Raw genomic sequence first — 24,238 nt, forward strand, 5'->3', positions numbered from 1 at the left:
TCCTGCTACTGTTTATTTTTTAATGATCAGTTTAAATTGCCCCAGTTTGCTTATTCTTAAGCTTTTCTGATCATTCTTACTACCCTTTAACGGACAGTCACTATCTAATGTGTAAAGCAAGAAGCTCCCTTTACCCTCAAGGAGTTTATCTGGTTGGATGGCACAGAAATGGACGGGTTGCTAGTGTTCTTACCTTTTTTTCCTAATGTCCTGGGATAGTTTTGTGGAAGATAAAGACCTCAGTTTGGAATACCAATGGGAAAGAAAAAAAAGAAAAGGACTACATGCTTCATATCCCTGACCTGGTTACTGTCCAATCTTCTCATCATCATGTGATCACTCAGATTCCTCCGGCCCCGCGAGATCTGCAGCATGACATAGCATCTGATACACTTGAGCCTTCACAGTTGCTGTTGTTCTGCTGACCTTCCCTTTTTCATAGTGTCACAGCTGGAAATCACTCCTAGCCTTGCTTGCGCTGGTCTGCTCCACAACCTGAAGTTCCTCTGAGACACATCCTGTCTTCTTATTCCTCACAGTGTTTGGTTACATGCTAAGCAATCAGGCAGTTCACTGTGTGGCCCCCCCCCCTTTTTTTTTTTTAACCTCTTCTTTCTCATTTGTCTCCACTGGTTCTTTCTTAAAATACATACCACACCTGCCCATTGAAGAGGCAGCCCTGGTGTGTGTTTGTGGAAGGGGGTGGGGGGCAGGCAGCTGGAGTATTAGAAACTCATTGTCAATGCTTGAGAAGCTCATAGGCAGTTACATTATGACAGAGCTCAAACCATAGAGGTATTTAATGGTAACTAACACTTGTGGAATTTCAAAGTTGTTACAACTGAGATGTATGAGTTTGAGCATTCATTCAGTGTGCTAATCCCAATGGTATTGAGAAATATAAATGTTTCACTATAGAGACTTTATGGGTGATAGTTGATGTTTATGTCTTGATTCTTCTCTTCCCATCCCCACCTGCCCAGAGATGGAGACCAAACTTAGGACCTCACAATGTTTATTGCCACATTATACCTTCTCTTGAGATGTTTTGGTTAGCATCATGTTTCCCTTTATTATCATGCAGTGTATCTAGGTTTTTGAATTTATTGTCGAATTAGTTTCAAAAAATTTGTCCATTTTATTATTTTAGTATTTTTTAAAATACTTTAGGCTGGGAAGGTGGCTTAGTGGTAGAGCGCTTGCCTTGCATGCATGAGGCCCTGGGTTCGATTCCTTCGTACCACATAAGCAGAAAAAGTCAGAAGTGGTGCTGTGGCTCAAGTGAGCTGAAGAGCTGAGGGACAGCACCCAAGCCCAGATTCAGGCCCCATAACCGCCAAAGAAATAAAAAATAAAAAAAAATACTTTGTGTCAATAGAACACCTCTGTCTCTGTCTACATTAGCTTATGCAGTTTTTTAAATTGTTTTAGATTTTCTATTTACTAGATTCTTTCCTGAAGAACCTACTTTAATTTTTTAAAATCAGGCCTAGTATATGCTTTGTTAATTACTTTTTCTTGCTTATTTTCCTAAATTATTGAGTTGGAAAACAATTCATTTTCTTGTTGTAGGTTTTTTAGTCAAAATAATTTAAGGCTATACTAATGCATTTGAAGATGTACTGTACTCATTACTGATTTTTTTTTTTTTTGTAAGTTGTGGGCCTTGAACTCAGGGCCTAGGCACTGTCCTTAGCTCTTTTGCTCCAGGCTCGCACTCTACCACTTTGATCCACAGCACCACATCCCATTTTCTGGTGGTTAATTGGAGATAAGAATCTTATAGACTTTTTTGTCTGGGCTGGTTTTGAACCAAGATCCTCAGATCTCAGACTCCTGAATAGCTAGGATTACTGGCTTGAGCCACCAGCTCCCAGCTCATGACTGTTATTTTTGGGTATTTATTTCAAGCTTTTGTTTCCTTCTTTTTTTTGTTTTTTTTTTTTGGTTGTTTCCTTCTTTGAGCAAAGAATTATTTAGAAAAATACACAAGCATCTTTACAGCTGTGTTGACCTAAAATAAATCCACCATAGCCAAACTTAAGCCAAGTGCCCATGGCCCATGCCTAAAATTCTAGCTACTCATGAGGCTGAGATCTGAGGATGATGGTTCGAAGCCAGACCTAGCAGGAACAACAACAACAACAGAAGAAAAAAAAACTTGAGGGGCTGGGAAGGTGGCTCCGTGGTAGAGCGCTTGCCTTGCATGCCTGAGGTCCTGGGTTCGATTCCTCAGCACCACATAAGCAAAAAGAAAAAAACTGGAAGTGGCGCTGTGGCTCAAGTGGTAGAGCGCTATCCTTGAGCTGAAGAGCTGAGAGACAGCACCCAGAGTTCAGGCCCAGAGTTCAGACCCCATGACTGGACCCCCCCAAAAACAAACAAACAAAAAAACCTGAAACTTTTATCTCCAGTTTACTGGCAAAGTGTATAAGTCAAGATATGGCTCTATTAGTACAACAAGCAAACCAAAAATCCAAACAAGAAAAAAAATTTTACATTTGGGGTTAATTAAGATTACAATCTGGGAAAGCACAAATACAAGCAAGTACATTGAATATGCATTCCAAGGTTTTACAAAATGGCAGCCATATTTGTGACTTTGAACCTCAAGGCAACTGGTAACTACATTATTTGGTAGGAATTACGATTAGTGCTGGTATAAGTTGTTTTTTGTTTTGTTTTGTTTTTTGTCGGTGGTGGGGCTTGAACTCTGGGCTTGGGTGCTATCTCTGCGCTCTTCAGCTCAAGGCTAGTACCCTACCGCTGGAGCCACAGCGCCAATTCTGGTTTTCTAGTGGTTAATTGGAGATGAGTCTCACGGACTTTCCTGCCTAGGCTGGCTTTGAACCGTGATCCTCAGATCTCAGCTTCCTGAGTAGCTAGGATTACAGGTGTGAGCCACCAGTGCTTGGCAAGAGTATAAGTTTTTGTTTGTTTTGATGCTAGCTCTTGGGCCAGAACTTGGACTCTTATCTTTGTTTGATTTTTTTTTTTTTTTTTTTTGCTCAGGGCAGGTGCTTTACCAGGCCAGCTATCTGCTGGTCAATTGGAGATAAGAATCTCTTGGATTTATCTGCCTGGGCTGGATTCAAACTGATCTTTATTTGGATTGGTTGAGTTATTCTCTGAAGGGATTGAGAACCCTGAGCTTTACTGGAAATTCAAGGTCAATGGATGAGAGGGGGGGGGAGAGAGAAGAGGGGGGAGGGAGGGAGGGAGGGAGGGAGGGAGGGAGAGGGAGAGGGAGAGGAGAGGAGAGAGAGAAAGAGGAGAGAGAGGAGAGAAAGAGTGTGTTTGTATGTGTGTGTGTGTAGATGAAGGGATTGAGAACCCTGGGCTTTACTGGAAATTCAAGGTCAATGGGTCCTACAGAGAGAGAGAGAGAGAGAGAGAGAGAGTAGCTTGTACTCAGGGGTCTGGACATTGTCCCTGAGCCCTGAGCTCTAGCACTTTGAGCTACAGCTCCATTTGCCACTTTTTGGTAGTTAATTGGAGATAAAAGTTTCACTGACTTTCCTGCCTGGGCTGGCTTCAAATCATGATCCTCTCATGGAATCTTCCTTAATAGCTAAAATTATAGGCCTGACCCACCAGGCCAACCCTGTCTCCCTGTCTTTTTTTTGTTGTTGTTGGTTGTGGCACCTGAACTCTGGGCCTGGGAACTGTCCCTCTTCAGCTCAAGGCTAGCACTCTACCACTAGAGCCACAGCACCACTTCCAGCTTTTTTTGCTTATGTGGTGCTGAGGAATGGAACCCAGGGCCTCTTGCATGCAAGGCAAGCACTCTACCACTGAGCCACCTTCCCAACCCTGTCTCCTAGTTATTTATTTATTTATTAAGTTAGTTAGTTAGTTGGCCATGGGGCTTGAACTCTGGGCCTGAATTCATCAGCTCAATGCTAGCGCTCTACCACTTGAGCCACAGCATTATTTCCGGTCTGTGAGTAGTTAATTGGAGATAAGAGTCTCCTGGAGACTTTTCTGCCAAGGCTGGCTTTGAACCATGATCCTCAGATCTCAGCCTCCTGAGTAGCTAGAAGCCACCAGTGCCTGGCACCAATCCTGACTTAAAGTAACAAAACAAGGAATGGCAGGGAGTGTGCTGGTCTTTAGACATTAAAGTTTTAAATGGCCCTTGGGTGGTTGTGGGCTGTGGATGAGTTTTTCCTTATCACTGGAGTCTAGAGTCTATTTTGAGTGAGTGCCCAAACCATTTTAATTTGTTTTGGGCAGGTTTCTGGTCTTTCCCACTCCACCACATCCTGGAGCTTGAACTCTGAGCCTGGGCTCCTTTTTTTTTTTTTTAATTTTTTTGCTCAAGGCTAGTGCACTACTGCCTGAGCCACAGTGACACTTCCAGGCTTTTCAGTGATTAATTAGAGATAAGAGTCTCACAGGCTGGCTTTGAACCATGATCCTCTGATCTCAGCCTCTTTAGTAGCAAGGATTACAGGTGTGAGCCACCAGCGCCTGGCAGTACTCTGGTTTTTGCTTCTTTTAATATTGCTATTTTGGGCTGGGAAGGTGGCTTAGTGGTAGACTGCTTGGGTTCGATTCCTCAGCACCACATAAGCAGAAAAAAGCCGGAAGTGGCGCTGTGGCTCAAGTGGTAGAGTGCTAGCCTTGAGCTGAAGAGCTGAGGGACAGTGCCCAGGCCCAGAGTTCAGGCCCTGTGACTGACAAAAAGAAAAAAAAGAAAAAAATTAAATTAAAAAACTATATATAGCTATATATATAGCTATTTTGTGGAATTTTCTAAGTATTTTTGCCTTAGATTTCCCCCTTAACTTCAGTACATTTTCTAACTTAACCTTTCATCTGTTGTTTCAAAGAATGTCTGCGAACGTCCCCCACCCCATAGATCCCAAAGGCTGGGGAATCTCACCCAGGACTTCTCACATACTAGGCAAGCTTCTACCATTCAGCTCCACTCAGCCAAAAACTTTTACCATGAATGACTCATGAAATCTGTCACTTATTTCTAGCACAGTAAGAACATTAGTTGTGAAACATGTTCTTTTTCTTTTGGGGGGGGCACAGATTTATTTCTTCTTTTAGGTGAAGTTTTTTCTTTTCCAGGGTGTTGTCAGTTGACATGTTCTTCTGGTCTTCCTTTCTAACTTTCTCTCCTTCAGGCATTTCACTAGAATCCAATCTAATTAGCTCAAGGACACTCTCCTGGCCTGGGGGAGGAATGCTGCCAGATAATTCTTGAGAGAAACTAGAAAATGATAGGTTTTCCTAAGTTTCCCCACCCAATTTATTAAAATTAGATTAAGGTTTCCATAAAAGCTCTTTGAAGGGCTGGGGGGTCTGAATTCTGTCAATAAATTCGAAGCTGAATTTGAAGATCACCGGATCACCGAATCACCTCTGAAAGGTAGAGAAACTCCAGTCCTCTTTTCTCATAACTCCATAGCTCCACCTATGCATTTCTTCCTCTCTATCTTTTACCCATAAAGGTGTTCTCTGGAGGTCTTTGAGCTGTTTGAGCCTATTTGTTGAACCTACAAAGGAAGGATGGAGTGTGGCAAGCCTGTTTTACAGCTGTTCACTCAGAAAACTAAGATAGGTTCAAATGGCATCTAAATGGGTGGGCATTAGTGGTATGGCTGAGCTCTCGTCTTGTAACAATTGAGGCTTTAGCACATGTAGCTGGGGTCAGGGTGACTGCATTTAGGACCTCAGCTTTCTGTCATCTGCTGACTTGCACACTTGCTGGTAGGGCAGAAGGCTTTGATCCTTCAGTGTCACTAAAGACTTGTCTGTTGGTTATGTTTTGAGAGCAGAGGAGAAATTTGTTTTCTCAACACAGGTTTTATTCTCCTTTTATTTCCCTAGCCCTTGAAGGAAAACACCGTATATATACCCAATGGAAGTCTGTAAAAGAGTCTTAGAATGTTCAAAAGATTCTCTTCAAGGGCTGGGAAGGTGGCTTAGTGATAGAGTGCTTGCCTAGCATGCACAAAGCCTGGGGTTCAACGGAGAAAAAGCCAGAAGTGGCAGAAAAAAAACCAGAAGTGATGCTGTGGCTCAAGTGGTAGAATGCCAGCCTTGAGCAAAAGCAACTCAGGGACAGTGCCCAGGCCCCTGAGTTCAAGCCTCAGGACTGGCAAAGAAAAAAAAAAGATTCTCTTTGTGAAGACATTTAGAATATTATCCCTAAAAAGAGTCTTTGTACTAATTTACAATATTGCCTAAGGGCTGGAAGGTGGCTCAGTGGTAGAGCGCTTGCCTTGCATGCCTAAGGCCCTGGGTTCGATTCCTCAGCACTACATAAGCAAAAAGAAAAAAGCTGGAAGTGGCGCTGTGGCTCAAGTGGTAGAGAGCTAGCCTTGAGCTGAAGAGCTGAGGGACAGCGCCCAGGCCCAGAGTTCAGGCCCCACGACCGGATCCCCCCTCCCAAAAAAATACAATATTGCTTAAGAGAGCAGCTCCTGCCTCTCCCTTCTGTTTAATCTACTTGTACCTCTGATTTTACTTGTCCTGGACTCTAGTCAAGGATTGTTATGTGAGCTAGTCCTTTTATTTTTTTCTTCTTTTTTTGGTGCCCCAGCCCACCCAGTTGAGGACTTTTCAACCAGTATTAAGCTGGAGCACTAACTGGATGCTAGCTTACCTGAAAACTTCCTTACTGGGAAGGCTGAGATCTGAGGGTAAAAGACGGGTGTCAGCCCAAATCTTGAGAATCTTTTTTTTTTTTTTTTTGGGTCCGGTGGTGGGGCCTGAACTCTGGGTCTGGGTGCTGTCCCTCAGCTCTTCAGCTCAAGGCTAGCGCTCTACCACTTGAGCCACAGCGCCACTTCCGGCTTTTTTCTTTTTGCTTACATGGTGCTGAGGAATCGAACCCAGGGCCTCATGCATGCAAGGCAAGCTCTCTACCACTGAGCCACCTTCCCAGCCCCAAATCTTGAGAATCTTATCTCCAGTTAGCCAACTAAGCCAGTGGAGCTGTGATTCCAGTCGTGTAAAGTACCAGCCTTGAGCAAAAAAGCTAAGGGACAGCACATGCCCAGCATTTAAGCCTCAGTACTGGCACACACACACACACACACACACACACACACACACACACACACACACACACGTAATAAAAATAAAAAAAGAACTCATCAGTGAAAAAGAAAGTCAGATTAGAAGAGGAAGAAATAAAAGAGATTAAGGTTATCTCCAGGAACGTGGTGTGCCGAGTTGCCAGAATAGCTTCTCTATGCCAGGCTAAGCTTGCCACCAACCCTAGCATTCTTCTCTCTAGTGTTCCTCCTTCTTCCGCTTCACGTGGGGAGAAAGGGCTTCCATTGCATTGTTCATCTCTCCCGTTGATTTTTGTCTACCCAGCCCATGCCCTCCAAATAAGATGTGCCAAGGCTTTGCTTATTTATTTATTTATTTATTTTTTGGGTCCAGTTGTGGGGCCTGAACTCTGGGCCTGGGCGCTGTCCCTCAGCTCTTCAGCTCAAGGTTAGTGCTCTACCACTTGAGCCACAGCACCACTTCTGGCTTTTTTCTTTTTGCTTATGTGGTGCTGAGGAATCGAACCCAGGGCCTCATGCATGCAAGGCAAGCGCTCTACCACTGAGCCACCTTCCCAGCCCCTGCTTATTTATTCTTTATACATTCCATGACTGGTTTTGCTGGGGAAGGAGGTGTGGGAGGAGTAGGGAGTTGGGTCTAGTGCTTGAAATCAATGCCTTGCACTCACTCACTGTCGCTCTATCATTTGAGTCACCTCATAAGAGATTATGACTAGACAGGTAGCAATGTATTTTTCATTGGTTAGTTGGTTAGTTTGGGTTGGGGCTTGAATTAAGGGCCTCACATTCACTTAGCTTTTTAGATCTAAGATGGGGCTTTACAGTTTGACCCATAGCTCCACGTCTGGCTTTTTGGTGGTTAATTGAAAATAAGAGTTTTTCTTAGCTGGACACTAGTGGCTTATGCCCATAATCCTAGCCACTCTGGAAGCTGAGATCTGAGGATTGCAGTTCAAAGCCAGCGGGCAGAAAAGTCCCCATGAGACTCTTACCTCCAATTAACCACTCAAAAACTGGAAGTGGGGCTGTGGTAGAATGCTAGCCTTGAGGCTCAGGGACAGTGCCTGAGCCCTGAGTTCAAGCCTCGGGGCGGGGGAGGGAGTTTTTCTTGCCAGGATTGGCTTTGAACCATGATCCTCAGATCTCAGCCTCCTGAGTAGCTAGGACTACTACAGACATGAGCCACCAGCAACAGACAGCAATATACTTTGTGGATTGGCTTGTTTTGTATTTCTAGAAATCTTAAAACCCGTCTCTCAAAAAAATTATCCCCTAGTTACCTAGTGCTACTACAGGATATTTCCCCCCCCTTTTTTTTTTTTTTTTGCCAGTCATGGGGCCTAAACTCTGGATCTGGGCGCTGCCCCTCAGTTCTTCAGCTCAAGGCTAGCGCTCTACCACTTCTGGCTTTTTCTATTCATGTGGTGCTGAGGAATCGAACCCAGAGCCTCATGCATGCAAAGCAAGCACTCTACCATTGAGCCACCTTCCCAGCCCCTATTTTTATTTTCTTTAGTTATTTTAGTCACTCATAGGAAGAGGATGATACCTGCTCTAATGTTCCCAGAAGTCTAAAAAGCTTATTTTTTTCATGGACATAATGGAAGTAACTTCCTTGAATGGCTTTACTATTGGATACTGCTTTCAAGGAAATTCAGAATAGAAAGTATTCTTTCAAGAAGAGAGAATAAATTATCAATAAGCTAGTTTTACATACACAAGAAAATAAGCCAGATCTTATTTTTAAAAGATTTTGGAGTAAACTAACATTCCAAAACTGGGCTGAACTCTTGAAATGAAACTGCAGAGTTTATATATATATATATATATATATATATATATGGGCCTGGGTGCTGTTCCTGAGCCTCTTGAGCTCAAGGCGAGCACTCTACCACTTGAGCCACACCACCACTTCTGTTTTTTCTGGTGGTTAATTGGAGATAAGAGTTTCATGGACTTTCCTGCTTAGACTGGCTTTGAACCACGATTCTCAGATCTCAGCCTCCTGAGTAGCTAGGATCACAGGCATGAGCCAAGGCCACCTGGCTCATACCTAGAAATTTTATACAGATTTTTCTAGGAGAGGGGGACTAATTCCTTCCCTTAGATTCTCATGAGCTCACAAAGCTTATTAGAAATTAATGCTATAAGCATATGGAATTAAGAACAAAATTCATCTTAGGGGTTTATAGTTTGGGTAATAAATTAATTTACAAGGAATTGTTTTAGCACAAAAAATGAAAACTGTCCTTTTAATATGAAAAAGGAGATTCAAGTGAAGAATTAAAACCAGAAGTGCAGAAAATTGGATTTGCTTTGATACAAAGTACATTGATAGATTTTAAATATGGTTCTGTGTTGCATCATTCCTCTGTGGCTGGGAAGGATGGGGACTGGCTTTGGTTCATTTGGGTCACAGCTGCAACTTTGAACTTGAGTAATTTCAGAAGTAGAAAGTATCCAACTCCATTTTCCTTTTTCATGCCCTCAGTTTTTATTATGTGAGTCACTATGAGTATCTTAATTATGCAGCCAGCTATTAGCAGAAAAAAAATCACAAATTTCTAAACATTTTGTCTATGTATGTACCTCTCCTGGGACTTGAACACAGGTCCTGGGTGCTGTCTGAGCTTTTTGGTTCAAGGCTAGCGTTCTACTATTTGAACCACAACTCCATATCTGGCTTTTTGGTAAGTTAATTGGAGATAAGAGTCTCAGAGGTGTTTCTGCCTGAGCTGGCTTCAAATTATGATCCTCAGATCTCAGTTTCCTGAAAAGCTAGAATTACAGGCCTAAGCCACCAGCACTGGGCCTTAAAACTTTTTTTTTTTTTTTTTTTTGCCAGTCCTGGGGCTTGAACTCAGGGCCTGGGCACTGTCCCTGAGCTTCTTTTGCTTAAGGCTAGTGCTTTACCACTTGAGCCACAGTGCCACTTCTGGCCTTTTCTGTTTATGTGGTACTAAGGAATTGAACTCACAGCTTCATGCATATTAGTCAAGCACTCTACCACTAAGCTACATTCCCAGCCCGCTAAAAACAAATTTTTATTCTCTATCCTGACTTAGAAATGTTCAGGTCCCCTTCCCTTCCCTCCATACTAACTGATAGAAGATGCCTATTTGCAAGCAAGCAATCCAGGACTCCAACATTATTTCTTCTCTAAACCACATTTTGGGTTCTGTGAAGAATAAATTTCCCAGGTTAGGGGAGTCTTTTAACTGGTTTTTGTTTCTTGTTTTTATTATTTATTATTGTACCAGCACTGCTCCTTGAACTCAAGTTTTCCCACTCTAGGATGGCAATTTATCACTTGAACCAGGCCTCCACTTCTGGCTTTTTGCTGGTTGTAGTCTTAAAAGAATTTCCTGCCCTAACTGGCTTTGAATAATTGATCCCCAGATTTCAGCTCCCAAGTAGCTAGTATACACATGAGCCACCAGTTCCAGCTTCATTATTATTTTTTGTCTTTCTGTGGAGTGTCAGGGATAGAAAAAATAGACTTCTAATGTGCAATGAACTCAAAATGCTAATTAATACAACTTTATTTTTACCATTTTTTTTCTTGGATTGTTTCTAGTTGTAGAAAAGTTGCTGAGTATTCCTGACTGACTAGGTTAGCATGAAGAATAAAATATGGGTAAAGACATAGTAGTAAGTACATAGTGTTACCAGTTAATTTCAAAGTTTGGGAGTAATTTAGCATGAATTTGGTTTCATTACTTTTTTTTTTGAAAGTGGTGATCTGCTTGCCACAACAAAACAGGAAACAGGGTACCAGGTAAAATAATCTTCCTCCAAAGAGGCAGACTGTCTGCAAATGTAATCTCAAGTTCGAACTGCATTTTAGTGTCAATCTCACATTCAAATACTGATGATGTTTCAGAGTGAAGTGGATAAAAGGACAAAACTATTACATTTCATGTGAACTTGCTGTCTGCACAGTGTGTATGTTTGGGTGAAGGCTGCTTTCAGTCAAACTGAATGTATGAGAATCAATGTTTGCATGAATATGTTTTGGCCACTCACCACTGGTGGTATTTATTAAGCTAGGAGTTAAATTCAACCTGACATTTTGAGTCTTATTAATAATAGTCAGAATTTGTATTTGTTCTGTGATGAATCAAGAGAGTCTTAAGCCATATAGGGAAGGAAAGTGTGTGTGTGTGTGTGTGTGTGTGTGTGTGTGTGTGTGTGTGTGTGTGTGTGTGTGTGTGTGTGTGTGTGTGTGTGTGTGTGTGTGTGTGTGTGTGTGTGTGTGTGTGTCCTTAGTTGAAGGATGTCACAGATGACTTTGCTGCCTGGCCTTGCTTTGAACCATGATCCTCAAAATTTAGCTAGGATTATAGGCCTGAGCCACTAGTACCCATCTTGAAACTGACATTTCTGTTCATAGGCTGACTGAGAGAAGGCTGGGCAGAGTCTAGCTGTTGGATCTTTCACGATAAAGAATGATCTACATTGATGTCTAAGGTTAAGAGGTCTAAACAGAATATGCCTGTTGATTGATTCTGATCTAGAGCTGATATGAGGCATTTCTAACAACTTCATTTTTACTATAATAGTATGTGTGCCAAGTTGTTTATCAAAATGGGAACAGAAAGGTATATGACAGAAAATTTGTAGGCTGGGGTTCTTTTTAAAAAAATTTTTTTTGTTAGTCCTGGGGCTTGAAGTCATGGGCTGGCTTCAAATCACCATGATCCTCAGATATCAGCCTCCTGAGTAGCTAGGATTACATACAGGCATGAGCCACCAGCACCCAGCCTGACTATGTGTGTTTTTTTTTTTGGGGGGGGGGTCCGGTTGTAGGGCCTGAACTCTGGGCCTGGGCGCTGTCCCTCAGCTCTTCAGCTCAAGGCTAGTGCTCTACCACTTGAGCCACAGCGCCACTTCCGGCTTTTTTCATTTTGCTTATGTGGTGCTAAGGAATCGAACCTAGGGCCTCATGCATGCAAGGCAAGCACTCTACCACTGAGCCACCTTCCCAGACCTGAGTGTTTTTTAATGGATTAAAAAAAAAAAAACTCATGCTAAATTACTCAACATACCAGTAGGGATATACTACAATTTCTCAATTGTCATTGTTTCTATTTATACCCACATAAAAAGTTGCCTAATAATCCTCAATTTTGTTTGAGTGTATGTAGTTGTGGTTTAGAAATGAACAGTCAGGGATTATATTCTTGGGGTGACTTGTGGGACTCAAGAGGCTACAAGGCTGCACTTACAAGATTTAATTAGAAAACTAAATTCTCACTTGTACCTGAAATTAAAGTATGTATACAACAAAGTAATGGTTCTTAAACTTCGTGAAAGAAATCAAACTTGCTATTCAATTATAATGTCAAGGGTTACTGTTTCAAACCTTGTAGGCTTAAGCTTTGATAGCCACATTGAATCTTTTTACCTGATAGAAGAAATACCCAGTTAGAGGCAAACTGTTTAAATAAGTAGAACAGCAAGATACTTAAGTTTCTTTGCTGGTGTAAATTTGAAGGTAAAGCAAAGACTTTCATTTCCACACGTCCATCTAAGTTCACAGCGGTGTTAACTTTAGACTCTCCCAATTCACAGCCTCTCAATACCTCAAGATTGCATTTAATTAAACTGCATTATCATAACATCTGCATAGGGTTTTCCCTTGAGAAAAGACTTAAATGATCTGTGCCTTTTTTTTTTTTACACTAAGAGCAGGAAAAGAAATACTACCTACAAAATCAATAGAGAGAACAAGAGAATAGAAACCCTTCACAAATTTTGAGCCTCATCTATGTAGTCTGATGTGGTAAGAAGTGCAACTACATTTGAGCGATTCAAAGAGTCAAATGGTGTTGAGCTAAATTACAGCCCTAAATGCATATTGGTGAAATGAGATGCAGGTCCATTTGCACACTAATGTGCTATTTTTAAGTCATGCATCATGGTATCTTCAAAGAGGACTGTCATAATTATGATGGATTAGACTGCAAAGTCAGTCCTAGATGCAGTAATTGTTTCACAGATGCTGCCGATGCGACTTGAATTTATAATAAATTATTGTCAGAGAGGCAAGAAAAGGCACAGAATTAAATATCAAAGGGAAACTGCTATGGCTGAAAACCTGTTTTGGTCTTAGGAAACCAAAATGTTAGCTACTAGCTAAAGGGACAGTATTCAAAATAGAGATGCTTCATAAATCTTCACATCAATGATAAAGGTCATAAGGAACATGGTGTCACCTCCTTCCTTCCTCTTTCCCCACCCCCTCCCTCTCTCTCCCTTTCCTTCTATACATCTCCTTTTCTCTCTCTCTCTCTTAGAAAATTGTTCTGTGCCATTAGCTGAAAACATGGAATGGCCATAGATAATGATTGTGTGTTCCTATTTATGCTAAATTACTCGGATATAATTTGACCTTTAGATTTTAGAAAGAAAAAAAAAGAAATAAATCACAGAAAGGGGGAAAGTGGGAGAGAGTGAAGGAAGGGGTAACATCACCCAAAAAGAAATGTACTTATTACCTGACTAAGAAATGGTAACCCTTCTGCTTAAAAATCATGGATATTTCCAGAAAATGAAACTGCTCTTTTTGGCTCTTCAGAAAGGCAGAATTTATTTATGAGGAATATTGGATTACTGTAGTAAAAGGTTAGACAAAAAATGACAAATTGGATCTAAATGTGCTTTTTGGTTTTATTTGTGATTTCATTCAAATCTGTCTTATATAATTTCTAAAACTGCCTATTTGGTCTCCTAAGAAAACTCCCGGGGCTGGGAAGGTGGCTCAGTGGTAGAGTGCTTGCCTCACATGCATGAGGCCCTGGGTTTGATTCCTCAGCACCACATAAACAGAAAAAAAGGCCAGACGTGGCGCTGTGTCTCAAGTGGTAGCGTGCTAGCCTTTTTTGTTGTTGTTGTTGTTGGTTGTGGGGCTTGAATTCTGGGCTTGGGTGCTGTCCCTTAGCTCTTCAGCTCAAGGCAAGCACTCTACTGCTTGAGCCACAGCGCCACTTCCAGTTTTCTTGTGGTTTATTGGAGATGAGTCTCATGGACCTTCCTGCCTCCGCTGGCTTTCTACTGCTATCCTCAGACCTTAGCCTCCTGAATAGCTAGGATGACAAATGTGAGCCACCTGAACCCGGCTGCGTGCTAGCCTTGAGCTGAAGAGCTCAGGGACAGTACCCAGGCCTAGAATTCAAGCCCCACGACTGACCAAAAAAAAAGAAAGAAAGAAAGAAAGAAAGAAAGAAAGAAAGAAAGAAAGAAAGAAAGAAAGAAAAAAGAAAATGCCAAAGTAGCATAGAGTACTTCACAAATACAATTCCAGATTTCCAGGAGGCAAATATAAGGAAGATCATAGCTCAAAGTTAGCCTAGGCAGAGTGAAACCTTACCTCAACAAATAAGCCAGGTATGGTGGAACATGCCTGTAATTTTAGTTACTAAAGGAAATGAAGACAGAAAGGTTGGGGCAAATTAGGAAATCCTATCTAAAAGAAACACTAAAATCAAAAGGATTGGAGACATAGGTCAAGAAGTAAAAACAATACCAAGTAAAAAAAAAATACCCAACCTATTTTTATGATTTGTCTATAGGTTGTTATTTTTCTGTGTTGGTGTGTGTCCTTGAAGGGGTAGGGGTGGGAAAGCAGCCCAGGCTAAGGGAGATAATCCTTTTTTTTTAATCTGCTAACATAGGTCTTGACAAAGTAAAGATCTGAGCGTTAAAACTTGCAATGAAGATGATCTAAGGACTATGTAGAAAGTGTAAACAAGAGAACTTGGCAAGGAATTGGATACATGAAGTACTAGGGGAAAAGAAAGAAAAAGGATTTTTCTTTATAATTCTTAGAAAAGAAGTTGGTCTTCTTTGGAAAAGAAGTTGGTCTAATTACTAATAAACTCCCATGTCAGCTAATAATTTTTATTAGCCATTGCACTCCATGACCATAATGACCTGAGAGTTGTTGGAAAGATAAAAAATGAACACTTCTCAAGTAGCCATTGGTCCATCATTACAGACAGAGAAAATGAGTATAACTTTCTTCCAAAGGTATTCCTATACTACTTCAGTGACAGTTACCATCTAAGTTATCTGTTAGTGTTGATGTATACTGATGCATCATATTTGTTTCCATGTTCTTTAGGATTCATTCAGAGGGCAGCCTTGTGGATGGCCCCGAAGCAAGCCCGATGGAAGAGGATAGAACCAACCATGTGGAGGGCAACAGACAAAGTCCATTCCTGAGACCATTACCTTCCCCGATCTGCCAGGCAGAACCTCTGGCTGTAAAACTCCAGAATGGAAGCCCAGTAACTGAGAGACCACATCAAGAAGTAAATGGAGATACCAAGTGGCAGTCTTTCAAGAGCTATTACGGAATACCGCATATGAAGGATAGCCAGAGTAGTTGCACCAGTCCAGATTTCATCCAAGAAGGCCAAGGGTATTCCAAGCATTTGCCAAATAGAGGAATAAAACGCACACTTAGTGAACCGTCTCTCTCTGGGCTCCCAAATAACCGGAAATGGAAACAAGACCAAAAGGCTAATGGAGAGAGAAATAACTTCGGGGAAAGGCAAGAAAGAAATCCAGGTAAAAGCAGCAGTCAACCAAATGTCTCCGATTTGAGTGATAAGACAGAATCTGTGAGCTCGGTCACCCAAGAAAATTCAGTGAAAAATTCCACCAGTTTCCCATCCAGTTACTGCAACGGCTCTGAAAATCCAGAGCTTCAGATTCAGAATGAGCAGGAAAGGGAAAATGCTAGCTACCACAACAAGAACCTTGTATTACTTCTTACAAACCAGGCAGTGCTAATGCCTAATGGTGCTACCGAATCTGCCTCTTCCATGGAAAACACACATGGTGAGCTCCTGGAGAAAACACTGTCTCAATACTATCCAGGGTGTGTTTCCAATACAGTACAGACGACCACATCTCACATCAATGCCATTAACAGTCAGGCTACTAATGAGTTGTCCTGTGAGCTCACTCACCCACTGCATACCTCAGGGCAGAACAATTCCCAGACCTCAATCCCTGAGCTGCCACCAGAGCCAGCAGAGGCCTGTGATGCTAAGCATGCCAAGATACCCATGGCAATGCTGGGGACCACTTGTTCCCCCCAAACACCAGACTACCGCCAACCACAAAAGTCACTCTTTGAGCTTGGCTCATCTCCAGCAAAAAACAGCCACCTTCAAGGAAACATGAGACTCGTCTCTGGTGAAGAATTCTGTTCAGGTGTCAGAAGCAAGTCGCAAGCTCCTCATGGCAACGCTGAACAGTATTTAAAGCAAAATGAAATGAATGGTGCTTACTTCAAGCGAAGCTCAGTGTTCACTAAGGATTCCTTTCCTACCACTCCCACGCCACCCCAACTGCTTCTTTCTCCCCCTCCTCCTCTTTCTCCTCTTCCTCAGTTTCCTTCAGAAGGAAACAGCACTCTGAAGGATGGAGTTTTGGAAGCAAACCACCACCATCCGAACCAAAGTAACGTAACTCTTCTACAGGAAGTGAAAGTTGAAGGTCAACGTTTGACCAGAGCATCCCAGAGTCCTGATCCCTCTGCCAGCCTATCCAGCCCTTCCCTGTTGCTTCCAGAAGGTCCTCAGAATAATTGTGTTAATAACAATGGCATCCGGACACCCGGTACAACCACTGTTCCCTTGGCTTCTGAGAAAACCACAGTAGCAGAACATCTCAAACATAACCCTCCGACTCTTGGTAGCCACCATCACCAGCAGCTGATGGGCTGCAAAGAGGAAGCGATGGGGAAGGATCAAACACAAGATCATGGGCTCCCAACTCCACACTCTCTGAAACCAGGATGGATTGAATTGAAGACTCCGCACTTTCATCAAGCGGAATCTCATCCACCCTTCCGTGAGGCCTCCAGTGCCCATCCAATCACCTCCACACAATACACTGGAAATTCCAACATAAGTGGAGGGCTCTCCAGGCAAGTTTATCTCCAGAAAATGATGCCGCGGGAGCAGAAGTTACAAATGTACCAGGCGGAGACAGGTCAAGGGCAGTCTCAAGGTATGTTGGACCAACATCTCCAGTTCCAAAAACTCTCTCCCCAAGGGCACGTTTCTAAGACAGAGCCTTCGCCTGAACCTCCCAGGAAGGTACCGTGTGCCTCTAGATTTTATTTTCCACAAAGAGCAGATCCACACACTGAGAAGTTCCTGTCCCCACAATTAAAACGGCACTTGAATCAACAGGTTACTGAGCCTGAGCCCTTTTCAAGCTCAACACTTAAGCGTCTTAAGAAGGCTGAACAAATCCCACCATCCCCAGATCCACACTTCTCTCAAAACCAGCAGGTGCAGCAGCAAAAATTACAAATGAGGAGTAAAGAACAAATGCCTCAGGCTTTCCCTCACCCCCAAGGTAATAACGATCAGCAAAGAGAAGGATCGTTCTTTGGCCAGATTAAAGTAGAAGACTGCTTTAGTGGTGAAAATCAGTATTCAAAACCAAATGAGTTCCAAGCTCGTACTACCCAAGAAAAATTAGAGCAAGTACAGAATACTAATAGAAATGTCCCTTATGGTCAGATCTTGAAGTCAAGTGCAAGCAATCCACACCTAATCCCAGAGGGGAATGAACAAACCATACATTCTGAAGTCTTTGGAGGAAGCAAGACCCCCAACTTGCACCACATGCACTATTTTCCAAATCATGTGACTCCAAAGCAAGAAGTTCCTCACAGGTGCTTTCAAGAACAAGAGCAGAAGCCTCCACAAGCTTCAGTTCTACAGGGATATAAAAGCAGAAGCCAGGAAATGTCAGGACAACAAACTGTACAACTAGCTCAGCAAAGGTACTTGATGCATCATCATGCAGAGCCATTCCCTGCTTCTGATCAGGGAGGATGTCGCATTCGTGTTAGCCCTACCCCAAAGGACATCCAAAAGCATGCTGCTCTCAGGTGGCACCTCTTACAAAAGCAAGAGCAGCAGCAAGCTCAGCAAGCCCAAGCTGAGTCCTGCCAAAATCAGATGCACAGGCCCATCAAAAGTGAGCCTGGCTCCAAGCCCCAGGCCTGTATGCGCGCAGCAACACCTCAAGAGAACAAAACTTGGAAAAAAACACCCAAACAAGAGATTCCACCTCTGAGCAGCGAGAATAGCCAGCAGAAGAGCATCATCGAGACCATGGAACTGCAGGTGAAGCAGTTTCAGGCCAAATCACTCTTTGACCATAAAGCACTTAGTCTCAAGTCCCAGAAACATGTGAAAGTAGAGATGTCTGGGCCAGTGACAGTTTTAACGACACAAATCAATAGCCACACTTCAACATCAGAGCAGCCAGCAGCGCCTTTAGAAAAGACACCCAGCAAAAGAACAGCTGGCTCCGTTTTCAATAGTTTTGTAGAGTCACCTTCCCAATTATTTGAGGCGCCTATAAAAAATTTATGGAGTGCACCTGCCAAGACCCAGTATGATTTCCCATCGTGCAGATGTGTAGGTAAGTGCGAGACACGTACTGAAGCACATGGTGTTTATCCAGAATTAGCAAAATTTATCTTCAGATATGAGATGATCTTTCTTTTTTTTTAAAAATCTTGTGTCTGGGAGCAATTTTTAAAGGCTCATAAAACCTCCAAAGCTTTCCCCCACCCCCTCTAAGTTATAGATCCTTGTGCTGAGCCAGAGAAAGCTTCATTTGCATGCTTCCCCTCAAATTTAAATAACTAGGCATGTTCATTTCGCCCCCTCAGTTTCACTCTCTAAAATATAAATGTATTTGTTTGAAATTTCTTTTTTTTTTTTTTTTTTGCCAGTCATGGGGTCAGAACTCTGGGCCTGGGCACTGTCCCTGAGCTCTTCAGCTCAAGGCTAGCACTCTACCACTTGAGCCACAGTGCCACTTCTGGCCTTTTCTGCTTATGTGGTGCTGAGGAATCGAACCCAGGGCCTCATGCATGTAAGGCAAGTGCTCTACCACTGAGCCACCTTCCCAGCCCCTGTTTGAAATTTCTTGATTTAATTCTTTGAATATCATCTGAAGAGGCAAACAGGTAGTTAAAAAAATGATCAGCATAAGAGAATAACTGCTCCAGTACAAGCTAATGTAGGATTGTTCATTTTTCTAGAATTTGGAGCTTATTTGTTTTAGAACATTTCTCTATAAGGAAATTATTACCTTTAATCTCTTGAGTTGGAGAAATGACAATGCAAAGCTCTGAGAGTACTCACTGTGACCTTTTCCCCCTAAATACAGTTAAGATGCTGATTTCTATTCATTTTTGTTTCATTTTTTCTCTTTGTTTCATCTGTTTTCTTTTTGATTTTTATCTTTTTGATTTTATTGTATTTTTTGGTTTGGTTTTGCCAGCACTGGGGCTTGAACTCAGGGCCTCATGCTGTCACTCACCTATTTCATTCCAGGCTGGTGCTCTACCACTTGAGCCACATCTTCACTTCCAGCTTTTTGCTGATTAATTGGAGATAAGAGTCTCAGATTTGCCTGCCCAGGCTGCCTTCACAGTGCTCAGCTTTCAGCCTCCTGGGTAGCTAGGATTACAGACATGAGCCACCGCTATCCAGCTAATATTTCACCTTTTGATAAAATGGTATTTCTACTTTTTTTTCCTTAAAAAGAAACAACTTTCTGTTAAATTTCAGATGATGTGACCAGTCTGTAATAAGGAAATGTTTTGGCTGCTGTCTGCAGATGAAGTATGGGCAGAGATGATCTTAACCACAGCTAAGAACAGGAATAGAGGCAAAGATATTTAAGAAAGCAAATGTTCAGTTAGCATGGATAGTGGCCTAACTTCTCCATGCTATCTGTCCTTGCTGTGATGTGTAGATTAATGGAGGAGACCCTATACTTTCCCTCCTTATGTGTAGTCACTAAGTTATGTTCCTGGGCTAACATGCCACACATGTCACAGATAAGATTAGATAAGTCATGACTTTTATTCCTTTCTCCTCACCCTAGTCCTACCTTGCTCCTCTTCCATCTTTTGGGTTAACAATTGCCCCTGCTTTACTCTCAAGTATTTTCTCACATCATCCAAATATCTGTCTAGATTGAACATTCTCATTTTAAAAATAGAGTCATTAAATGTGGTAGTGAAATATGAGGAGAAGAAGGGAGCTGGCTGAGTGCCAGTGGCTCACAACTGTGATCCTAGCTACTCTACTTGGGAGTCTGAGATTAGATGATCAGTTCAAAGCCAGCCTGGGCAGGAAAGTCCATGAGACTCTTATTTCCAGCTAAACATCAGAAGCCAGAAGTGGAGCTGTCACTCAAATGGTAGAGCACCAAACTTGAGCGAAGAAGCTCAGCCTTGAGTTCAATTCAGATGCAGTACTGGCACAAAGTTTTTAAAAAGAAAAGGAAAAAAAAAAAAACATAGACCTTTGACAAGAAACTGAATGATATTCTGGGGGTGGTATTAGACAGGGAATTTTATTTTTAAAATTTTAACATTCACAAGTGGTAGGCAAACTTCTAATTAGCTTGAATTATTTTTTTCCAGCTTACAAAGTTGAGTTGTACTTGATATTACATATAATACATTCTAATTCTTTTGTTGTTGTTGTTTAGTTCCACTTCTTTGGTTTAAAATTATTTCTTATATGCCATGTCTGAAATGTAATTTGGTAATCTTTTCCAGTAGCCTTCATGTACATAATACTTAATCATCTGGCACAATAACTCAGTCCATCAAGTTACTCATTTTAAAGAAAAAAATTTAAATAATTTACAGCCCTTCATGTGCAGATGGGGGATACTTTTTGTGGATGTAGCCTTTATATTTAGTGTAATTGAGGTCTATAATAATAATCTTCTATTATCTCAACAGAGCAAATTATTGAAAAAGATGAAGGTCCTTTTTATACCCATCTAGGAGCAGGTCCTAATGTGGCAGCTATTAGAGAAATCATGGAAGAAAGGTAATTAACGCAAAGGCACAGGGCAGATTAACGTTTATCCCTTTGTATATGTCAGATTTTCCAGCCTTCACACACAAAGCAGTAAACAATTGTAAATGGAGTAATTATTAGTAGCTTAGCTCTTCCGGGCTTGCCAACACTACACACTGCACTATTCACCAGGGAGTCACAATATTTGACAGGACTAATAGTCTCTGAGCTGGCACAGGCTACCCACTCTGAGTTAGATGCTAGAAATAGAAAAACTTAGGCACCAACAAGAGTCATCCAACCAGTCTGCCAGGCACAGGGGTGCTGGCACAGGCTGCAGAGTCCCCTGCTGGGCCTTCCCACTTGATAGTGTCAAAGAGGAAAGAGTGGGAAAGCAGCATAAGAAAGTAGTTGTTGAGTTAAATTGCAAATGTGTAAGTTATCTTTTGAACCAAGAGAGCAAGGGTGATGTGTTAAATAGAAAAGACATGGTTTATAGCTGCCTTAAAAAAAAAAAAAGATCAGTCACAGGTCTGCTAATTAGTATTTGCGAGTATCAACACTTAACTCCTCCAAAAGAAGACTTTGTAGGTGTCCACAACTCTGAGCTTGTAATCTACTAGTCCTTCCTTATGTGGTAGCCTGGATGAGCATGGAAATACAGTAGGAAACATTGGGCAGCAAGGATACTTTGAGTACCACTCTTGCTGTATTTCCAAACCACACATTTCTAAATTAATGCATAGAAAATTAACTAAATAAAATCACCCTAGCAGAGAAAGCAAATCTCTCCAAATGGTCCCTTTTATTAGCAAAAAGTCTCTACTGTGTATTTCTAGCACTATCCTGTATTTTCAAATGGGTGGATGCTAAGTACTTGTCAAGTCCTTTTACAAAATGAGATTTAGTTAAATCTATTATGAATCCCCAAGTTCTGAAAAATAGATTTAGTAAAGGTCAAAAGTCAAATAGTATATGTTTTAAAAGACTGAATTGGGCAAACTAAAATTTTGCACTTTGTGAAATTATCTATTAAGAAAAAAATCTGTCCCAGTATTTCTCTACCCAACATGTAAGACAGGAAATAATAGTTCATTACATTTTCTGGTATATTTTGATACTGCAGAAAAGTAAGACATCAAAGTCTATTATCCAGTTGCTTGGCTTAGACCTGTTTTTAAAATAAATAAACAAACCATTTATTTCTCAGGATGTGGTCATAGGATAAAATTGCACTTAAATGTTCAAATATTTTGATTGCTTCTTGAAATCATTTTTTCTAATTGTGTGTGTGTGTATTTCTGTGGGTTTCTTTAAGGTTTGGAGAGAAGGGTAAAGCTATTAGAATTGAAAGGGCCGTCTATACCGGCAAAGAAGGCAAAAGTTCTCAGGGATGCCCTATTGCTAAATGGGTAAGTGTGACTTGAAAATGCCTTTGGTCTTCAATCTTGGGAATTTTGGCTCAATGCAGCCCTGAAAATTGGGTTAGTATACAGGTTGAAGGGCATGTTTTGGCCTCTATGTTATCATGTATGTGGCATCTTTTAATAAGGTGGATTCCTATTCAAATCATAGACACAGTGTACTTAATAGGGTAAAGGCCCGTCTTATTGCCTGCTTAAAGTATAATTCTTGGGTTGTGAAGAAATAGTCCTTAATGCTTTAAACATCCTAAATTTCCCCATAGGTTGTGTTAATGCTAACACTGAATTCTGACCTGCATGTTTTTCATTTTATTTTATTATATCAAATTGTACCACAGGGGGTTCAATCCAACATATTAACTTATGAATACAATGCATCTGGCCCCTTCCATCATTCTCTCCGCTCTCATCTCCACCCATTCCCCTCAACTCTTGCATGTCTGGAGTCTGCATTAGCATGTCTTTGCTTGCATTAGCTCTGGCTTTTCATGCAGGTGCCATTTAATTAGTGGCTGCCACTGTGCTGGCATAGCGTGCTAACCATTAGAAGTAGTTGTATACTTCTCTTTTCTGACCTCCTAAGGCTAAGCTCCCCATAAACAGTAAAATATGTTTGCAACCAATGATCTATATTATATATGACATATTATATATGTATATATATATATTAATTTTAACTTAGAAAAGCCAGTGTTCTTGTCTGCCACAAGTGACCCTTGTTCCATTTTGGGCGGGGTGGGGGATTCTGGGGGTGAATGGGGACGCACGCAGGTGATACGCAGAGCTAGCCTGGAGGAGAAGCTGCTGTGTTGTGTCCGAGAGCGAGCTGGCCACCGCTGCGAGGCGGCCGTGATCGTGATTCTCATCCTGGTGTGGGACGCGATTCCCATCCAGCTGGCCGACACCCTGTACTCGGAGCTCACCCAGTCGCTGAGGAAGAACGGCGCCCTCACCAATCGTCGCTGTGCCCTCAATGAAGAGTAAGTGGAGCCAGGGGCTCTCTCCCCTTGAAGGAAGAGTCGAGCCTGTAATCTCACATCTGTGAAGAAGGGATCAAAATGCCTAGTTCGCTGTTAGGCAATGTAAGTGTTTGCTAATGGGAAAGAAAGGAGGTGGTTTCATTTGGGTTTTGTATACTCAGTTTAGAAAGTGGAAGTATATCCACATGGCCTCAACTGTAGCAGAGAGAGAGAGGGAGAGAGAGAGAGAGAGAGGGAGGGAGAGAGGGAGACAGGAGAGGGGTGAGAAAGAGAGAGAGCCTGTTTGCCTGTACTAAGTCTTGAACTACTAAGTCTTGAACTCAGGGCCTACACTCAGCTGTTTTGGTCAAGGCTGGAGCTCTGCCTCTTGAGCTGCTGGTCTACTACTGGCTTTTTTTTTTTTTTTTCCTTTTGCTGGTTAATTGGAGATCAGGGGTTCTTGGATTTATCTGCCTTGGCTGGCTTTGAACCAGGAGCCTCTGATCTCAGTCATCTAGTAGCTCGGATTGCAGGTATGAGACCCTGGGTCCCAGGTTGGCTTCCATTTTACTGTTGCAGAATAGTTGAAAATTAACTGTTTCTATATACATTATTTCTAACGAATTCCATTGTTATTACTAGGGTGTTGTACAAAAAAAGTTACTTCTTTTTTGTCGGTCGTGGGGCTTGAACTCTGGACCTGGGCGCTGTCCCTGAGCTCTTCAGCTTAAGGCTAGCACTCTTCCACTTGAGCCGCATGTGCCACTTCCCATTTTCTGGTGGCAATTGGAGTTAAGAGTTTCACAAACCATCCTGACCAGGCTGGCTTTGAACCTTGATCCTCAGATGTCAGCCTCCTGAGTAGGTAGTATTACAGGCATGAGCCACCAGCGCCTGGCAAAAATTACTGTTTCCTAAGTCAGACGATGAGACATTATCTACATTTT

At 41.9% G+C, this 24,238-nt stretch overlaps 1 protein-coding gene across 1 annotated transcript in view; it reads left to right on the forward strand.

Annotated features, from left to right (window-relative positions):
• Tet2 (tet methylcytosine dioxygenase 2) overlaps positions 1–24,238 on the forward strand; it is an 85,687-nt gene that overhangs the window by 35,119 nt on the left and 26,330 nt on the right. The window contains exons 3-6 of the mRNA XM_070022381.1: positions 15,163–18,497; positions 20,848–20,938; positions 22,227–22,320; positions 23,104–23,312. Of these exons, the coding sequence (XP_069878482.1) occupies positions 15,209–18,497; positions 20,848–20,938; positions 22,227–22,320; positions 23,104–23,312 (3,683 nt within the window). The 5' untranslated portion in view covers positions 15,163–15,208. The remainder of the gene's footprint in view (positions 1–15,162; positions 18,498–20,847; positions 20,939–22,226; positions 22,321–23,103; positions 23,313–24,238) is intronic.

This window comes from Dipodomys merriami, unplaced genomic scaffold (assembly GCF_024711535.1).
Source record: "Dipodomys merriami isolate MVZ:Mamm:240054 unplaced genomic scaffold, mDipMer1.0.p SCAF_15, whole genome shotgun sequence".
NCBI classification, from domain to species: Eukaryota; Metazoa; Chordata; class Mammalia; order Rodentia; family Heteromyidae; genus Dipodomys; species Dipodomys merriami.